This window comes from Peromyscus californicus, unplaced genomic scaffold (assembly GCF_007827085.1).
Source record: "Peromyscus californicus insignis strain IS unplaced genomic scaffold, ASM782708v3 Scaffold_16__1_contigs__length_79575227, whole genome shotgun sequence".
Lineage (NCBI taxonomy): Eukaryota > Metazoa > Chordata > Mammalia > Rodentia > Cricetidae > Peromyscus > Peromyscus californicus.
Genome location: NW_026294458.1, coordinates 11,719,728 through 11,737,743, shown reverse-complemented (window position 1 = coordinate 11,737,743; position 18,016 = coordinate 11,719,728). Strand labels below are relative to the sequence as shown.

At 42.1% G+C, this 18,016-nt stretch overlaps 1 protein-coding gene across 5 annotated transcripts in view; it reads right to left on the bottom strand.

Moving 5' to 3' along the window:
* Positions 1-18,016, bottom strand: part of Slc12a8 (solute carrier family 12 member 8) — a 157,362-nt gene that overhangs the window by 5,521 nt on the left and 133,825 nt on the right. For 4 of the 5 annotated variants that reach the window (XM_052740384.1, XM_052740386.1, XM_052740387.1 and 1 more), the window contains 3 exons: positions 12,404-12,501; positions 8,592-8,709; positions 132-192 (listed from right to left, as the gene is read on the bottom strand). In XM_052740384.1, coding sequence (XP_052596344.1) covers positions 132-192; positions 8,592-8,709; positions 12,404-12,501 — 277 coding nt within the window. Of the gene's footprint in view, positions 1-131; positions 193-8,591; positions 8,710-12,403; positions 12,502-18,016 lie in introns of those variants that run through there. The other variant, XR_008218779.1, reaches the window with a different exon arrangement.

The window sequence follows — 18,016 nt, the reverse complement described above, 5'->3', positions numbered from 1 at the left end:
GAGGAGCAAACACCAGCCACCCAGAGCTTCTCCACTGTCAAGTTCTACACCACAGTCTAGGCCCAAGCACAGTCAGAAACAAGACTCCTGGGCTCTTGTCCACCCTTGTACCAGCCCCCATGGGCACAGACCTGCAGGAGGGCATCAGGAGGGACTTCATCCATCGGAAAAAGCTGAAGTTGGAGGCTGAGCCTGTGAGGAAGATATGAACACACATTTCGAGGATTTTTCATAGACATCTTGAACCCCAGCTTCATTAGGGGCTTACACACCCCTTAACACACTCACACACAACTTTCATGTGCGTGTACATACACAGAATGAGCATGCTTTCCCACTCGAACCTAAGAGCATTCACTATCATACAGCCTGGCAGGAGCCTGCCTCGTGCTCATGGACAGTTTCCAGAAACTCATTTCTACAATACCTTTGGAGGAGACTAGGTGGAGCCTACTGTAGAGAAAGAAGGACACGTGCTGCTTCTGCCTTAGGAATTAACACACATTCTCACGATACTCCTTCTTAGAGTCACATGTGTGTGCTGAATGCATGCTGTGCAATCCCCCACCAGGACCACACTCTGAGAACAGGGAACATGGCTTCTCCATCCTCATAACCTCACAGGATCTGGCACTTAGGAAGGTTCTAACGGGTGTTAAGTGAACAACATAGTTCAGCGGGCAGAAATGGTTGAAGCGAGGTGTTTTTATTTTTTTTTTTGGTTTTTGTATTGGCCAAAAGAACCTTTGTCTATGACACACTGATCTAAGTTCAACCTTAAATATACATATATAGTGAAATATATATTTATATAACATTATATCACATATTTATTTATTATATACTATATGTTTTATATAAAATATATATTTATATTACTTATAATATCAACATGTTATTGCATATAGTTATTATGCATTATAAATTATATACTAAATAATATATAATTATATTAATATTAATATGTTGTATAATGTAACATATAAATATTACATATTTGTAAATATAACATATTTATATGGTTATATTATATAATTATTCTATAATATATTATTATAGAATATATGTTATATATTATATGTCACATAAATATTGAATTTCAGACCAGTGCAGGTTACCAAGTGAGACCCCCCCATCTCAATCAAACAAATAAAAACGCCTTATCTGGGCTGGTGTGGTACATACCTTTAACCCCAGCACTCGGGAGGTAGAGGCAGGCAGATTTCCATGAGTTTGAGGCCAATCTAGTCTACATAGAGAACTCTAGGCCAGCCTGGGCTACATAGTAAGGTCTTGTCCAAAAAATAAAAAAATAAATCCTTGGCCAGGTGGTGGTGGTGGGGGTGCTCACCTTTAATTCCAGCACTCGGGAGGCAGAGGCAGAGACGGGCAGATTTCTGTGAGTTTGAGGCCAGCCTGGTCTACAAAGCGAGTTCCAGGACAGCCTGGGGTATTATTATAGAGAGAAACCCTATCTCAAAAACCCAAACCAAAACAACAACAACAACAACAACAAAACCAAATCCCTTTGTTGATGATCTGTCTTATTACTTTTCTGTTGTTGTCATAAAACCCCATGACCAAGACAACTTATAGGAGGAAGGATTTATTTGGGCTTATGGTTCCAGGGGGTTAGAGTCTATCACTGTCACTGAAAGGAAGCATGGCAGCAGGCAGGCAGAGAGTCTGGAGCAGCAAGGTGAGAGTTCACATCTTAAACCACAATCAGGAAGCCAAGAAATCAAACTGGGACCAGCATGTGGCTTTAAAACCTTGTGTGGTTTCTGAAACTTCAGAGCACACATCTAGTGACATATTTCCCCTAGCAAGGCTACATCTCTTCAGCCTCCCCAAACAGTGCCACCAAGTGGGACCACGTATTCAGACGCCAAAGACATTTCCTTCAAACCACCACAACCTTGGCATGATAAGTTATATATAACACCACCCCCACAAGACAGGGGTCCACGCTAGTCCACGCTTCCTTTCTCTGCATTCCAAGTGCTAGGATTGCAGGCATGCACCACCATGCCCAGCTCAAATTATGTATGACTTTGGAAAATTAATCCACCATAATTTAAGAAAAGGCGTTCCTCAAGTATATGAACAGATATAGTTGAAACTGACTAGTGAGATCATGTTTAATACATGATCAGGAAATCAACAGTATTTCAAGAGGCTTGTATTAAAATCTTGTTTCAGTATCGTGTAGGGCTCCTGTGGTGAAACAGAGCAAACATTATAGATCTGCAATAGTATATGTAATTGCAGAGAGAGAATCCTAATATATTCAGGTAATCAATATATATTCTGTAAGAAGACACAAAATAAAACTGTTATTTGTTGATCTTACTTATATATGATCATTTAAATTCTAAATTATCTAAATTATAGACACTGGCCTGAAATTTTATTTCATACTTTCCTGTGATTGGATTTCTGGGAAAATATTTAGATTTCCTAAGATGAAGCAATCATTGATGTAATCATTATGTTAATTAAAATATATTCTATCTGCAAAATTAGATGATACAGGACCTCTTCACAGCATTACTGCTGTTCGAAGACATTATTTTTAGTACATGTTTTCATTTTAAATATCTGAAGTGCATTTCTGTAAAAATAATATGCCAAACTTCTGTAATTCTGAAGAACTTTTTTTCAGTATGTCTAGACTGTTCCTGTCCATCTGACTTAGTTAGGACTTGATTAATTACTTTTTGTTTTTGAGATAGGGCTTTGCTGTGTAGCTCTATCTGGCCCAGAACTCACTATGTAGACTAGATTGGCCCTGAACTCACAGAGATCTGCCCATCTCTGTCTCCTGGGTGTTGGAATTGAAGGTATGTACCACCACATCTGGTGATATTAATTCATTTATTTTACGTGTGTGTGTGTGTGTGTGTGTGTGTGTGTGTGTGTGTGTAGTGCTAGGGATTAAACTCAGGGCTTTGGGCATACTATACCAGCACTTAGTTACATCTGTAGCCCTCCAACACATCTTTTTTTTTTTTTTTTTTTTTTTTTTTGGTTTTTTGTTTGTTTGTTCGGTTGGTTGGTTGTTTGGTTGGTTTTTTGAGACAGGGTTTCTCTGTGTAGTTTTGGAACCTTTCTTGGAACTCACTCTGTAGACCAGGCTGGCCTTGAACTCACAGAGGTCCTCCTGGCTCTGCCTCCCGAGTGCTGGGATTAAAGGTCTGAGTCACCACCACCCATCCAACACATCTTTTAAAAAATATTTCTTTTTTATTTTTAAGTATGTCTCTATGTGTGGGTATGTTCATAAGAGTTCAGGTCTGAAGAGGCCTGAAGTAGAGTTGTAGGAAGTTGTAAACCACCCCATGTGGGTGCTGGGAGGTGAACTTGATTCCTCTGCAAGCAGAGAAGGTACTTTAAACTCCCAAGCCATCTCTCCAGTCCCTCCCCCAACTTAATGTATCGTTTTAAAAAATAAGAGGCCAGCCTGGTCTACAGAGCGAGATCCAGGACAGGCACCAAAACTACACAGAGAAACCCTGTCTCAAAAAAAACCTAATAATAATAATAATAATAATAATGTTTTATTAATTATTTGAGAATCTCATACAATGAATTTTTATCATATTCACTGTTCTTTCTCCCAACGCCTTCCAGATTTACCTGCACCTCCCCGCTATCCACCAGACTTCCAATTTTCTTCTTTAAACCCATTGAGTGTTGTCCAACTGCTCTTGGGAGTGGGGACAACCTCAGTGTGTGGTTAACCTACTAGAGGTCACACCATTAAAGAAAACTGACTCCCAGGCTGGGTACAGTGGCACACGCCTTTAATCCCAGAACTTGGGAAGCAGAGGCAGGCATATCTCTGTGAATTCAAGGCCAGCCTGGTCTAAGTATTTTGAGTTCCAGGTCAGCTAGGAACCTTTCTTTGAGCCCTGTCTCAAAGATAAATTTTTTAAAAAATTGATTTTCCCTCTCCCAGTAGTTTTCAAATGCTCCTTTTCTAGCAGTGGATTTTGTTCCTGTCTCCCTCTGTCCATGTCGGGATTTTGTCTGACTTGAGCTTGCAACAAGTCTTGGGCACAGTCCTAATCATTGTGAGTCTATATGTGTAACCGCCCTGTTATGTCTGGAAAGGACTGTTTCCTTGAAGTTCTCTACCACCTTATGGTCTTTCTGTCCCTGTGTGGAGATCATGAACCTCAGGGTGAGGAATGTGGTATGTATGGCCCGTATAGGAATAAGCTCTCCCCAGTTTCTTATGCTCTAGATGTCGACCAGTTGAGCGTCTCTGTGTCCATTGCCATCCACTTCAAGAAAAATTTTCTCTGATATGGCTGATAGCTACACTGATCTATGAGTGCAGCAATAAGTCATTAGGGGTGTTTCAATGCTGTGTCTATTTAATAGTATTAGGTTCTCCCTTGGGGCTTATTGTCTATCTATCCACAGGTTCTTGGCCCCATTACAGTGCCACATAGGGGTTCCATCTCATGGAGTGGACCTTAGAGCAAGCAGAAGGTGGTTGGTTACTCCCATAACGTTTGTACCATTATTGCACTGGTGGGCATATCCTGCCAGGTCCGCTATTATTGTAGTTCACAGGGTTCACAGCTGGGGGTGAGACTGATGATTACTTTTCTCCTCCAGTACCATGCATAGCACCTTCCAGCACCATGAAAGCTAGCCAAATTCTAGAGGGGAACCAAGAAGAGTGGAAATCACCTGTAATGTTTGGGGGGGGGGGTCTGTGGGACCTCGCCAGCCAAGGATTCAAAAGAGGTAACCCGTTCTGGTTCTGGGGTTCTTATTTGCTAGCATATGGTATCTTATTGGAGTACTGTCCCCTCATCGTAGGGTAACTCCATTTTAAACTATTTTTATATATGTATATCTTATGAAGTGTCTACAGCAGTAAGAATGGCTTTTTCAAAAGTGTTAGTAATCCTTCCCCGTAGTCCCTCCTCTACCCTGCCTCCCGCTCCCACTCCATTTAATCTCCCCGATCCATTGTTCTCTCTTCTCCTGTTATATTGCTGTATTGTATGTTCCTTCTCTTAAAAGCACACCCCCAATGGTCCCTTCCTAGTTTCCTAATCTCTATGGGTATTCCAAATGAATCATACTTATCTAAAGATTCCAAGCTAATATCCACATATAAGAGAAAACATGCAACATTTGTCTTTCTTAGTCTGGGTTACCTTACTTACAATGACTCTAGTTTCATTCATTTACCTGTACATTCCATAATTTCATCTTTAATAGCTGACTAGTATTCCATTGTGTAAATACACAATAGCCAGGAAATGGAAACAGCTTAGATGTCCATCAACTGATGAATAGGTAATGAAAATGTGGTACATTTACACAATGGAGTATTACTCAGCATCTTTAAAATTGCTTTGTTATTAAGGAAAAATATAAATTATGTGCTATGGTTTAAATGTGTCCCCCAAAGTTCATGTGTGGGAACTTAATCTCTAATATAAGTGTTGAAAGGCAGGATCCCTAGATGGTTCAGCCATGGTGGCTCTGTTCTCTTAACTGAAGTGATGCTTTATCCTGGGAGCTGGTTAGTTATCTAAGGAATGGGTTAGTTATCTAGGGAGTGGGTTAGTTATCTAGGGAGTGAGTTCCTGATAAAAAGATTATTCCATCTTTCTTCCTCTCCTTCCTTCTCATCCCTGTCTCTACGTCCACATCTGCCATGGGATGCCTTTCTCTCTGTTATAAGGCATCAATTAGGCCTTCACCTAAGTAGCCTCTGATCCTAGGCTTCCAAGTCTCCAGAACCCTCAGCCAAATAATTTTTTGTTGTTTATAAATTGTCCAGCTTATGATATTCTGTTTTATTATTAGAAATGAGACATTTTCTATTTTCTGTATTTGTTTTGTTTTTGTTTCAGACAGGGTCTTATTATGTAGCCCTGGCTGGCCTATATAACTTGCTATGTAGTCCAGGCTGGCCTTGAACTCACAGAGATCCGCTTGCCTCTGTCTCTTGAGTGCTGGGATTAAAGGCATGTGCCATCATACTCAGTTATTTTCCTCTTCAAATGTATAGGCTCTCCAACGATAAAATCTCTTTTATTCCTGGTTTGGGACATTTGTACCTTATCTTATTCTGACCAGTCTGGCCTACTGATCTTACTGATCTTCTGACACGATCATTTGTTACACTGGTGTGGTGGCAGTTTGAATGAGAACATCCTCCATATACACTAGTGTTTGAACACTCGGTCCTCAGATAGTGGTGCTGTTTGGGGAAGTTTAGGAAATGTGGCCCTGCTGGAGGGGGTATGTTACTGGGGGCAGACTCCAAAGTTTTAAAGCCTCCCCCCATTCTCTGTGCTCTCATTCTGCTTTGTACTTGTTCAGGATGTGAGTTCTCTCTCAGCATTCAGTTCCTGCCTCCATGCCTGATGCTTGCTGCCATGGTGGACTCTTACCCCTCTGGAGCCCTAAGCCCAAATAAACCCTTCCTTCTGTAAGTTGCCTTGGTCACGGCACTTTCCACTGCAACAGAAAAGTAACTAATACCATCAGTGTTCTCAGTTGTTGTTTTTTTGTCTGTTTTGTACCTTATTGATTTCTACTATGATACTTACTGTGTCCTTGTCCCATCCCACCCCCTGCCACTTTGGGTTTAATTTTCTCCTCCTCCTCCTCCTCTTTTCTAATTTCTCAAGTTCAAAGCTGGGGTCTGAGGTCACTGCTTCGAGAACTCTCTTCTTGGATGACATACACACATGCTGCTGTGAAATTCTGTTAGCTGTATCTTACAACTTGGATAGTTTCCCTTTTTGGTTTCATTAGGTTCAAAGTATTTTGTAACTTCAGTTCTGTTTTCTTCTTTGAAACTTCAGCTGGTTTCTATAATTTGCTCACTGTTGTTAGATATTGAATTTTTTTTTAGCTTCTAAATATTTGGGGATTTTCCCATTATCTTCCTGTTTTTTATTTCTAATCATTTACCCCTTTTAGACAAATATTTTCTTCAATTGACCTAAATCCTTCAAAATTTACCGAAACTTTGTGTCCTGTAATATTCTAGTGAGTATTTCCTGTTACTGAAAAGACTGTGAATTTTGCTGTTTGTGGGGAGAAGATTCCATAACTATTAGAACAAACTTGTTGACAGTATTACTCAAGTTTTCTGTGGTCTTGCTAACTGTGTGCCCATGTATATCAATTATTTGGAGGCAGATGTTGAAATTTATGTGGCTATGATCTTTTCCATTTTTTCTTCATTCTATCAGATTCCATTTTCATGTATTCCAAAGCTCTGCTTTTAAGGGCATGAAGGTTAATGTTTATTGTGTTTTTTTCCATGTGTTTCCCCCCTCATCTTACCAAGTCATCCTCTTGACCACTGGCAACAGCCTTTCCTTTGAAATCTATCTGATGTTAATGTAGCCATTGCAGCTGTCTTTTGATTGGTGTTAGCCTGGTATTTATTTTCACGTCCTTTTAATTTTTAACCTATTTGTGTGATTTTTATTTAAAACAGATTTCTTTAGCTGGGGATGTAGTTCAAGGGCAAAGTACTTTCCTAGTATACAAAGGCCTTGGGTTTGATCACCAGCACTGCAAAAATAAATTCATCAATTAAAAGAAGTTTCTTGTAGGCAGCATATAGTTGGGTCACATTTTTTATTCAACTGCCAATTAATTGGGAGTGTTTAAACTATCTATGTTTACTGTGATAATCAATACAGATAGGCTTATATAAATCACTGCTGCTCTTTATTCAGGCTGGCCTTGAACCTTTCTTCCCACTTTCACTGCCCATGAGCTGGCACACACCATCATGTCATGTCTTTGTTTTATTATTATCAATAAATATTCTTTTTTGTTGTTGTTGTTGGAGCTGAGGACCGAACCCAGAGCCTTGCGCTTGCTAGGCAAGCGCTCTACCACTGAGCTAAATCCCCAACCCCAATAAATATTCTTTTATCACACTTATTTTTACTCTTTTTGTCTTTGATGTGCTTTTAATTTTTTAAATTATATTTATTATTTTATTTCCAAACACACACACACACACACACACACACACACACACACACACACACACACACACGCTACAGTAGCTGTGTGGAGGTCAAAGGATAACTTGTAGGAGTCAGTTTTATTTTCCTACCCTGTGAGTCCTGAGGATCAAACTCAGGTTGTCAGACTTGGCATCAAGTGTCTTTACTCACTGAGACATTTCTCCAATTCTTAATACTTTTTTTTTTCCACTCAATGTTTCCCTCTGTTGACTTATTAGCCTTAACTCTTCACTAAATTATCTAGTGTTTGACTTAGGGTTTATATTATACATCTTAAACTTAACCCAATCCATCATCAAATGACATTATAGCATTAACTCATAGCATAGGAAATGTATAACATTATGCTACGCCAGTATACTTTATGTCAGCATATTATTTCATCCTTGGCTCTTTCACCACTGTTGTCATCCATTTTAATTCTATAGGTCTTATAAATCTCAAATTAGTTGCTAACATATTTCATTTATAATTATGTGTACAATATAGAACACAAAATTCTTCAGTGAAAGCTAGAAAAAATAAGGGAAATGGTAGCACAATGACTTAGCCACTTACCAAGGTAAAGACCTGGACTGGCCTGGCCAATGTAGAAATACACCATGACAGCAACACCCATGCTACATAGGGTATAGACCCACTGGATCACAAACATGATGAGAAGGGATACAACAGCCTATAGAAACAGATAGGAAGAGTAAGTCACCTAAGGGCTTTGTACAAGGTAATCAAAACACAAGATTAAGACCTTAGGAGACAGTGGTCTCTTAACAGTGGCTGAACTCTGAATAGTTAAAGTTTACTTATAGCAAAATAATACTTATAATAAAAGTAAATAAATAATAGAAGAAAATATAATAAAAGCGAATAAAAATACTTATAATAAAAGTAAAAGTCTGCATAATTAAAGTTTATACTTACAATAAATAAAATTTATTTACTGTGGTAGTGTGCTAGTTTTGTTTTTGTTTGTTTTGTTTTTGTTTGTTTTGTTTTCGTCAACTTGTACTAGGGTCATCTGGGAATAGGAAACCTAGCTGAGAAAATGACCTCATCAGATTAGCCTTTAGGCATTTTTTTTAAAAAAACTATTGTTGATTGATGGGGAAGGGCCCAGTCAACTGCTGGTGATGCTATCACTGGGCAGGTGGTTCTGGACTGTATAATAAAATAGGTTGAGCAAGCCATGGGGAGCAAGCCAGTAAGCATGGTCTCTGCTTCAGCTCCTGCATCCAGTTTCCCTCCTTGAGTTCTTGCCCTGGCTTCTTTTCATGGTGGACTATAAGCTGTAAGATGAAATAAAGCCCTTCTTCCCCAAGGTGCATTTGGTCATAGTGTTTACCACATCCATAGAAAGCAAATTAAGACAGGGTGCTAACTTGACAGGATCTGGAATTATCCAGGAAGGAAACCTCTAGGCATATCTGTGAGGAATTTACTTAAATTGGGTTAGCCCCTGGGCATGACTGTGAGAGGTGATTTTGATAGATTAGTTGAGGCATTAAGACCCACTGTAATGAAAGTTAACATCATCCCCTGGGCTTAGGTCCTAGACTGTATGAAAAGGAGGAAGTCAGCTGAACACAGGCATTCATCTTCCTCTGCTTTCTGACTGTGGATACAATGTGACTAGCTACTTCAAGCTCCTCCTGCAAGGATTTCTCCATAGTGATGGATTTTACCCTCAAACAATGAGCCAGACTGAGCTCCTTTCCTCTTCAGTTACTTCTGTCAGAATAACAAGAAACCTAACTATGACAGAAAACTCATACCAGGAGTGGGGTTGTTGCTGTGATGAACCTGACCATATAGTTCTTAGCACTCTTGAACTGGTTTTGCAGGCAGAATGTAGAAGCATTCAGAACTTTGTGACAGTAAAGCCTTTGAGTACAACAAGTAAAGATTAACAGGCCATTCTGGTACGAGCTTGGAAGACAAGAATGCCAATAGAAATGCAGATGGTGGAGACCTAGCTCTTGAAGTTTCTAATGGGAACAAGGACTCTGTCAGAAACTGGGCTAGAGGACATCCATGTGACATTTTGGACAATACCGTGGCTCCATTCTGCCCATGCTCTAAGGACTTAAGTGAAGTTGAATGTAAAGATGACTGATTAATTTGTTTGGTAGAGGAATTTCAAGACAGGAATTTTCATCCAGGCTATGGCATGACGACTTCCTGCTTCACTTTTCCAGGTCTACAGTGAAAAGGTATAAAAAGTTGAGCATAAAGGTAGAAATAAAGTGTGGTCTGTCAAGGGTAAGAGTTTAGCAAGTCAAACTATGAGACCAAGGAGCATGCTGAGAAAGAGGCTATAACTTTTAAAGAGAAGCATCCTGCTTCATAATGGGACAACAGGAAAGATGTCCTGGGGCAAGACCACACCCATTTAAGGTCCATTTTGTGAAAACACAAATTTATTGGGAAGGAGAGAGCCTAAATTGAAATAGAGACTGACACTGAAGGGGGTTCCCCATTCCTCAAAGGCACCTCCCTAGAGACATGGTTTCCCAGGATTAGCACACAAAAACTGATGCAACTGTGGTCCAAGAAGGCCAGGCTGTGTCCCTAGCTGGCAGCAGGATTTGGCAGAATCATCAATGTGGTATTGATCCTCTATGCATAAAGATGCAAGACTGGGGGTGTTGGGGCATCTTGAACCACAGTGCCAAAGAGACACTGAGACCTGCCAATATGCTGCAAGAGTGGAGCCCCGGGGCTGGAGAGACGGCTCAGAGGTTAAGAGCACTGCTTGCTCTTCCAAAGGTCCTGAGTTCAATTCCCAGCAACCACATGGTGGCTTATGACCATCAGTAATGAGGTCTGGTGCCCTCTTCTGGCCTGCAGAGATACGTGCAGACAGAACACTGTGTACATAATAAATAAATAAATCTTTAAAAAAAAAAAAAAAAAAAAAAAGAGTGGAGCCCCTATACAGAGGCCTTGAGAGGCCACAGTGTGAAACTGTGAGGTGAAGCCTATTGGAAATATTGAAGATGCCTGGACCATGGGTTATCTGCAGAGGAAAGCTACAGGCATAAAGGACAGTAGGCCAAGAAAAAAGACTGAGGTCCCACAGGCAGAGGAGCTGTCTGCGTGGGGCTATCCAAACCTTTTGAACCCATATGATCCCATAACCCCAAGATGGCAGGCATGAAGCTACAGGATTTGATGTTTGCTTTGCTGGGTTTTGGTATTGCTTCGTTCAGATCATTCTTTGCTATGTCCCCATCCCTCCCATTTGGAATGAAAATATTTATCCTATGCCATTGCATACTGGAAGTATGTAACTTGTTTTAATTTTGTAGGAATTCATGGTTAAGAGACGGCCTAGCCTCTCAGATGTGACTTTAACATTGGGCATTAAACATTGTTGAAACTGTTAAAGGTTATGGGGACCCTCAAGGTCAACTAAACCCATCGTGCATATGAAATGGCCATGAGCATGAGGACAAGGGGTGAAAAGTTATGGCTTAAAACTTAATGGTTTGGTTGTTAACCTGACAAGGGGTGGACTTGTGATTGGTTAGTCTCAATTGTCAACTTTAAAATTGTGATCTAGAATCATGATTCTGGATTCTGAATGAAAAGAGTAACTAACTATACACATACTCAAGCAAGTTTTGGGAGAACTACCCTTTGAAGGTAACCCCTTAATCAAAACCACCAGCAAGCAGACACTCTGTCTTAGTTACTTTTCCTGTTGCTGTGATAAACGATCCTGACAAAAGTCGCTGAAGGGAGAAAGGGTCTATCTTGCCTCACAGGTTAGAGGCTCACAGTCATAAATCGGTCATAGCGCGGAGTCACAGCGGCAGGAACTTGAGGCAGCCAGTCACACTGTCCCCACAGTCTAGAGCACAGAGTAAAGAATGTTTGTACAGCTCACTTTCTCAGTCTAGGATCCCGGCCTAAGGAATGGTGCCACCCACAATGGGCAGTTCTTCCCACCTCAAGGGATCAAGATGAGCCCCACAGACAAGCCCCAACACCTGTCGCCCTGTCCGTTCTAGATCTTATCAAGTTGACATTTGAGATTCACTATCACACTATTTTACACTCCTTAGCGTGAAATTAGTAACCCAGGAGTTATCAGATACGATTAGTTAAAAAGTAGATAATTGATTAAAGTGAGTGGTTGATTAAATGTAAATCTTGTCCTAGCGGTCTCATCTTAATTCTAATAAAGCAAGCAATTTAATCATGTTGATGTTAATTAGCACTTTTTCTTTCCCCAAATCACACTCTCTCTCTCTCTCTCTCTCTCTCTCTCTCTCTCTCTCTCTCTCTCTCTCTCTCACACACACACACACACACCCCTTCACCTGAATCATTTCTCAGGACACTGAGATCAAGATGGACTTACTCACCCCTAAGAGGGAGACCCAGGGGTTACACACGTAAGTGTAGAAAGCATTCGGTCTCCTCTGGACCTCTTGTTCCTGAAGTCTGCATTTCATAACGAAATCTAAAAAATGAATTAGCCAAATCCTTCATTACGGACTTACTACCAATCCCTCTCTATTTTTATTAGCAAATATCTACAAGCTCATGGCCCCTGGGCCGTGCAACTCAGCCTAGAGCCAGCGCCAAGCACTCGCTCACAGAGAAGGAAGGATGAAGGGCTTATGGCCTCACGCCAGGCACAGACCTGAAAAAGAATTTGAAGAAAGGCCAGAGTAGAAGTGGGAGCCTCCCCAAGCCTGCTGCACATTCATCTGTATCCATCGTCTTGGGGGGGCTCCAAGTCCAGATCTTCCCTCTCTTTCAGATGGGGGGGTCAGAAGCGGGGAGCTGGACACCTGGTGTTTGGGTCCCAGAGTGATCCAACTAAAGGGCCAGGCTGGTTTTGTCTATAACAGGAGAGTTTTTGCTACCCTCTAACAGCTGGGCATTGAAGCTAGCCTGGCCTCAGATACAGACCAGAAGCTGGCAAAGGAGACGGAGGAGGGGGACCCTCCCCTTACTCCTTCCTCTGGCAAAAAAAGAGCCCGAGGGGACAAACAGATCTGGGCGCAAATACCTACACATTCCACTCCCTTCATCGTGGGTTTCAGGCACATCGGAGCTCCTCTGAGTTGCATGTTTTATTTAGCTCTCTGCCTTCTCAGTTTACATGATTCCAGACATGCTCATTTAACCATGAAAATGCATATAGGTTGTTTAACAATGTGGTCTAATCACCATGAGCTCCGCAGTGCGCACGGTGATTCAAACAACTGGTAATGTTGGATTAACTTTGCTGTGTGTTTGTGCCTCATTTTGACACTAACCTTCCATAGCTAGTTGCTCAGGCAATGTGTCAACCCCGTAACTCTTTACTTTCCATCATCAAATTCATTCTTCAGCCAAAGACTGTGCCAGCTCCTCTCCCAATCCTTCCTTCTTCACTCTGTGCCCTGATCCTGTCTCACGCACCAAGTTTCTTCTTTCCTTGGACTGCTTCAGATGGGTAGGTCTCAGGAATCCTGCTGGGATCCACTTCTCATAATCCTGCTGGGATCCACTTCTCACAGAGCCCTTATGTCTCTGCTTGCCTATTATCTATCCCTCAGGTCATAGTCCGTATCACTGTCTCACAAAAGTTCATCCCTACCACAACAACCTAATTCCTCATAGTATTCACATTTCCTTTGTCCCACCTCCTCTTTCACAGAATTACTGCCATTTGTATCCATGTCTTTATATACTTATTTCTATGTGTCTACGCCCCCTGGAGTGCGTGCTTCATGGGGGACAGGATCCATGTTGATGTTGAGGCTAGGGCTCACAACTGGCTATGTGTTTCAGTGTAAGTCTGCTATCTTCCCTGGGCCCTGTGCCTTTTAGAACTAGCCCCTCTGGACAGCTGTGGCACTGGAATCTATAATCTCAGTGCTCGAGAAGCTAAGGCAGAAAGAAGAAGGACAAGTTCTAGGCCAGCCTGAGCTATACAAAGAGACTGACTTAAAAGCAAAAACCAAACCAGACTAACCCAAAACAGACCAAGCTCCTCCGAAGTATGTCAGATTCATTGGATTACTTCACACCCTGTTATGGTTTGAACACGTACTCATGCAGGCTTATTTGCCTGCTGATGGATTTTCAGGGAAGCAGTTGGATCATGAGAGCTATGATGTCATAAATGTATTAACCACCGATGGTTTCACAACCTGATAGCATTATTAGGAGGTAAGAGAGCCATTAGAACTGGGTCTGAGTTGGAGGAAAGAGGTCACTCGGGTGGGGACGTGCCTCTGAGGAGTGTGTGGTGTCCCCTGTCCCTTCTTCTCTTTCTGCTTACTATCCGTTATGAGGTGAGCAGCCTGGACCGCAAGTTCCTGCCACCATGACATTCTGCAACACCATGGACCCAGAGGCAACACAATGGACAGCTGTAGACTGAAACCACTGAAGAGTCAGGCCAAGAGTAAAGACAACTCTTCCCTTGAGGTCGCCTTCCTCGGGTACTTGTAACAGCAACAGCAAGTCCGACAGTTTGCCCTACATCGGTCATAGTCTTTCACCATCTCCCTGGTTATCTCTGAGTAAAGATTTCAGCCCGTGACCTGCCATCTTTCTCTGTCAGCACTCCGCCTTCATTCTTGGTAACTCTTATAGAAACAACACACTCAACACCCTCCTCTCTCGGTTCCTTGAAAGCTTCCCTCCATCAATCTTTCTTTCACTCACTCGGATTTCTCCTCCTTAGCCACACTCAAGAGTTGTCATCACAGGTAACTAATATTGTGTGTGTGTGTGTGTGTGTGTGTGTGTGTGTGTGTGTGTGTATGTGTGTGTGTGTGTGTGTGTATCATATTTTTTCAGCTAATTTGTTCAGCCATCTTTCACTCCTGGTCCATAGAGGGACCCTGGAATATTTCTGCTGTTTCCTACTTCCTGTTTTCACTACCATCTTACCTAGTTCAGGTGCTGCCTTAGTTTAGACATTTAGTGCTCTCAAAGCTCACCATGGCAAGCAACAGGAGTCTAGTGCAAGGTCTTTTGGTCATTGAGGCATGTTCTTGAAAGGGACACTGGCCTCTTCCTCTTTCTCTCTTTGGTGGCCTGGCCATGATGTGAGTGGTTATGTTCCAACACACACTCCTGCCATGAAGGGTCATCGTGACACAGGCCTTCAACCACGGGCTAACTGGTTATAGGTGAAAATTTCCCAAACTGTCAGCCAAAATCAACCTTAGGTCTTTTTAAGTTTGTTATGTCAAGTGTTGTAGTAATGCGGGTGTTGTAGTAATGCAGGTGTTACAGTAATGCAGTTGTAGTAACTCAGTTGTGGTAGTAATGCAACACTGACTAACACAGGTTACTCGGTCTAAGACTGCCAGTGCTCCCTAGCACACACATCTGCTTCCACGTTAGCTTCTCAGTGATCTTGTCCACTGAACTCATTCTCCTAAGTGCTGAAATAGCACACAGAACTTCCACATCTTCTGCTCACCGTATCTTCGGCCCACCTGGGTCTGCACCCTCTGCTCCACTGCCCCCCTTTACAGCACATGCTCAGTCCCCCTCTTCACCTAAACAAGTACTTCCAGGTTATTCATTAGCTACAGCCCTTTCTCTTACAGCAAACCTCCTTTACCATTTTATTTGTTCAGTATCTACAGCCCATTATGTTTTCAATCCATTCTTCATTTGTTTTTGAGGTAGGGTCTTGCTGTGTAGCCAGGCTGGCCTTAAACTTGCAATCCTTCTGCCTCAGCCTCCAAATGCTGAGATCATAGGTATGTACCATCACATATGGCTTCACTAATCCACTCTGGAGACAGCTGATTCCACTAAGTACTCTTACCGAGCTTGCCAAAGATCTGAATCTAATTCAAATCCCATTCATGCCTGTTCATCATTAGATATCCTTGAAATGTTTTCTTCTCCAGGGCACCCCACCTTCCTGTTTTCCTCTCCCCCTCTTCTCAGCCCCCTTTGTTATTTCCTCTCCTCCTTCAAAAATGCAGGAGCACCCCCATGTCCAATCCTTAGCACCCTTCTTTTTCCCTATGCGCCCACTTCTGAGAGAGCTCATCTTGTCCTGTGCTTTAAATGCTAGCCACACAACAAGAACTCCGAGTCTAGATCACCTTTGAACTTAAGTTTTTAATATCTAATTGCCTTGCTAATACTTCTCCTGGGTGGGTTGCTAAGCACCCCAAACTTAACAAGGCTAAAGCAGAACTCTATCCTTCCCAAGTCTCTTTGAAGACCGAGTCAGTGATATGATTTCTGCAAACAGCTACCATCCGCGCTGACTTCTCTTTCTCTTCCTTCTACCTCTGCTCCATCTGTAAGTCCAGTTGATTCCGAATACGACCATTCCTCGCCACCTCTCTGGCTGCCTTCCCTGTCTAAGACACCTCACTCCTTCATCTGCTGACTGCAGCTGGTCCTGTGACGGATATCACAGCTACCATATTGCTAAGGGTTTCTTGGAGCTACATGGCCACATGACCAAGATCTCCCCAAGAGAGAGCAGCCATGGAGAGTGTCACTTCTGAGGCAAGGCCTTTGCCCTTTCTGTTTTTCCTCTGCCTGAGATCTGAATGTGTAACTCCGCCATGACGTCAGCCTGGCAAGGTCCTGGGGTCTGTGTGTCTTCAGGTCTTTGAAGGAGCCTGGTTCCCTGAAGCAGTACATGGAAAAGAACCTCTCACAGACTCGGAACACTCTTCTTAGATTGTTAATGCAAGTGAGAAATAACCTTCTGTTGTGTTCACACCACTATGTTTTTATTTCATTAGACAGTTTAGCCTATTCATCTCCCAACAAGATGTTTTCTGATAAAGGCGTGTGACATGCCACACCTTCCTTCCTGCCAGGGATGGTTAGTGTTCTTTACCAGCTTGACAGAATCTAGAATATCTAGGAGACAGGCCTCTAGCATGCCCATGAGGGATTGTCAAGATTAGGTTAATTGAGGTGAGAAGACCCATCGTCAAAGTGGATGGCACTGTTCTTTGAGCTTGAATACCAGACTAGGTGAAAATGCAGAAGCTAACTGAGAAGTGGGCCTTCTCACTCTCTGTTGCTCGACTGTGGATGGACCTGACTAGCTGCCTCCTCAAGCTCCTCCTGCCGCCACAGTGGGCTCCACTCTTGAACTGTAAGCCGGAACAAACCCTTTCTCCCATAAATTAAGTTTTTCTTGTGAAGTATCTTTGCCTCAGCAATGTGTAAAGTAACTGATATGCCACCCCAGTCTACGTCCCAGTATCTGTTGTTTTTTTTTTTTTTTTTTGGACTCTTTATTGTATTTACCATTTAAATTGCAATGTATGTTTGCTAATTATGCATCTTCCCCCACAAGAAGGAAAGCTCCATGACACCAAAACCTTCCTGCATCTGCTCAGCATGTTCTTCCAACACTTAAAATGGACCGTGGAATGGGGATGCTCCCTATGTGTGGTTGAACCAATAAGCCATTCCCCACCCCCCCCAAGACATTCTCTTCATGCTCTTGAAACCCATTTAATCTCCTTGTGTGCTTACAAGCACTCTACCCGGAGTTCCACACATCTGAATTCCAGTGACAAATAGCCTCTTCTAAACCTCCAGGCATTTAAGAGTTTGTGCATAAGAAGTATTTAATACGTCTCCTAATTGTGGATTAAAGCAAAGGCTGTCAAGATTTACCATTGGTTTGAACGGATGGCTTTATGACTTTTTCTCTTTGACATAGAGTCTAGCTGTGAAAGCCAGGTGAGCCTAGAACTCAGAATCTTCTTGCCTCAGTCTCCTGGGTGTGGGGATTCAGGTATGAGCCACCATGCCAGGCTCCATGACTTTTTTTTTTAAAGAAGGAATTTGGTTATGAGTGCTATGACTTAAGATGTGTAATTTTAACATGTCATTGTGTGACTCATTCTTTTCAATCACAGGCTTAATGAAATACAGTTGCCTTTTCGGTTCAGAAGAAACACTGTTGGCCAAGAATGCATATTTCTGCCTCTCTGAGATGTGTCAGAGGTTAAACTCTCTCTTTCCCAACA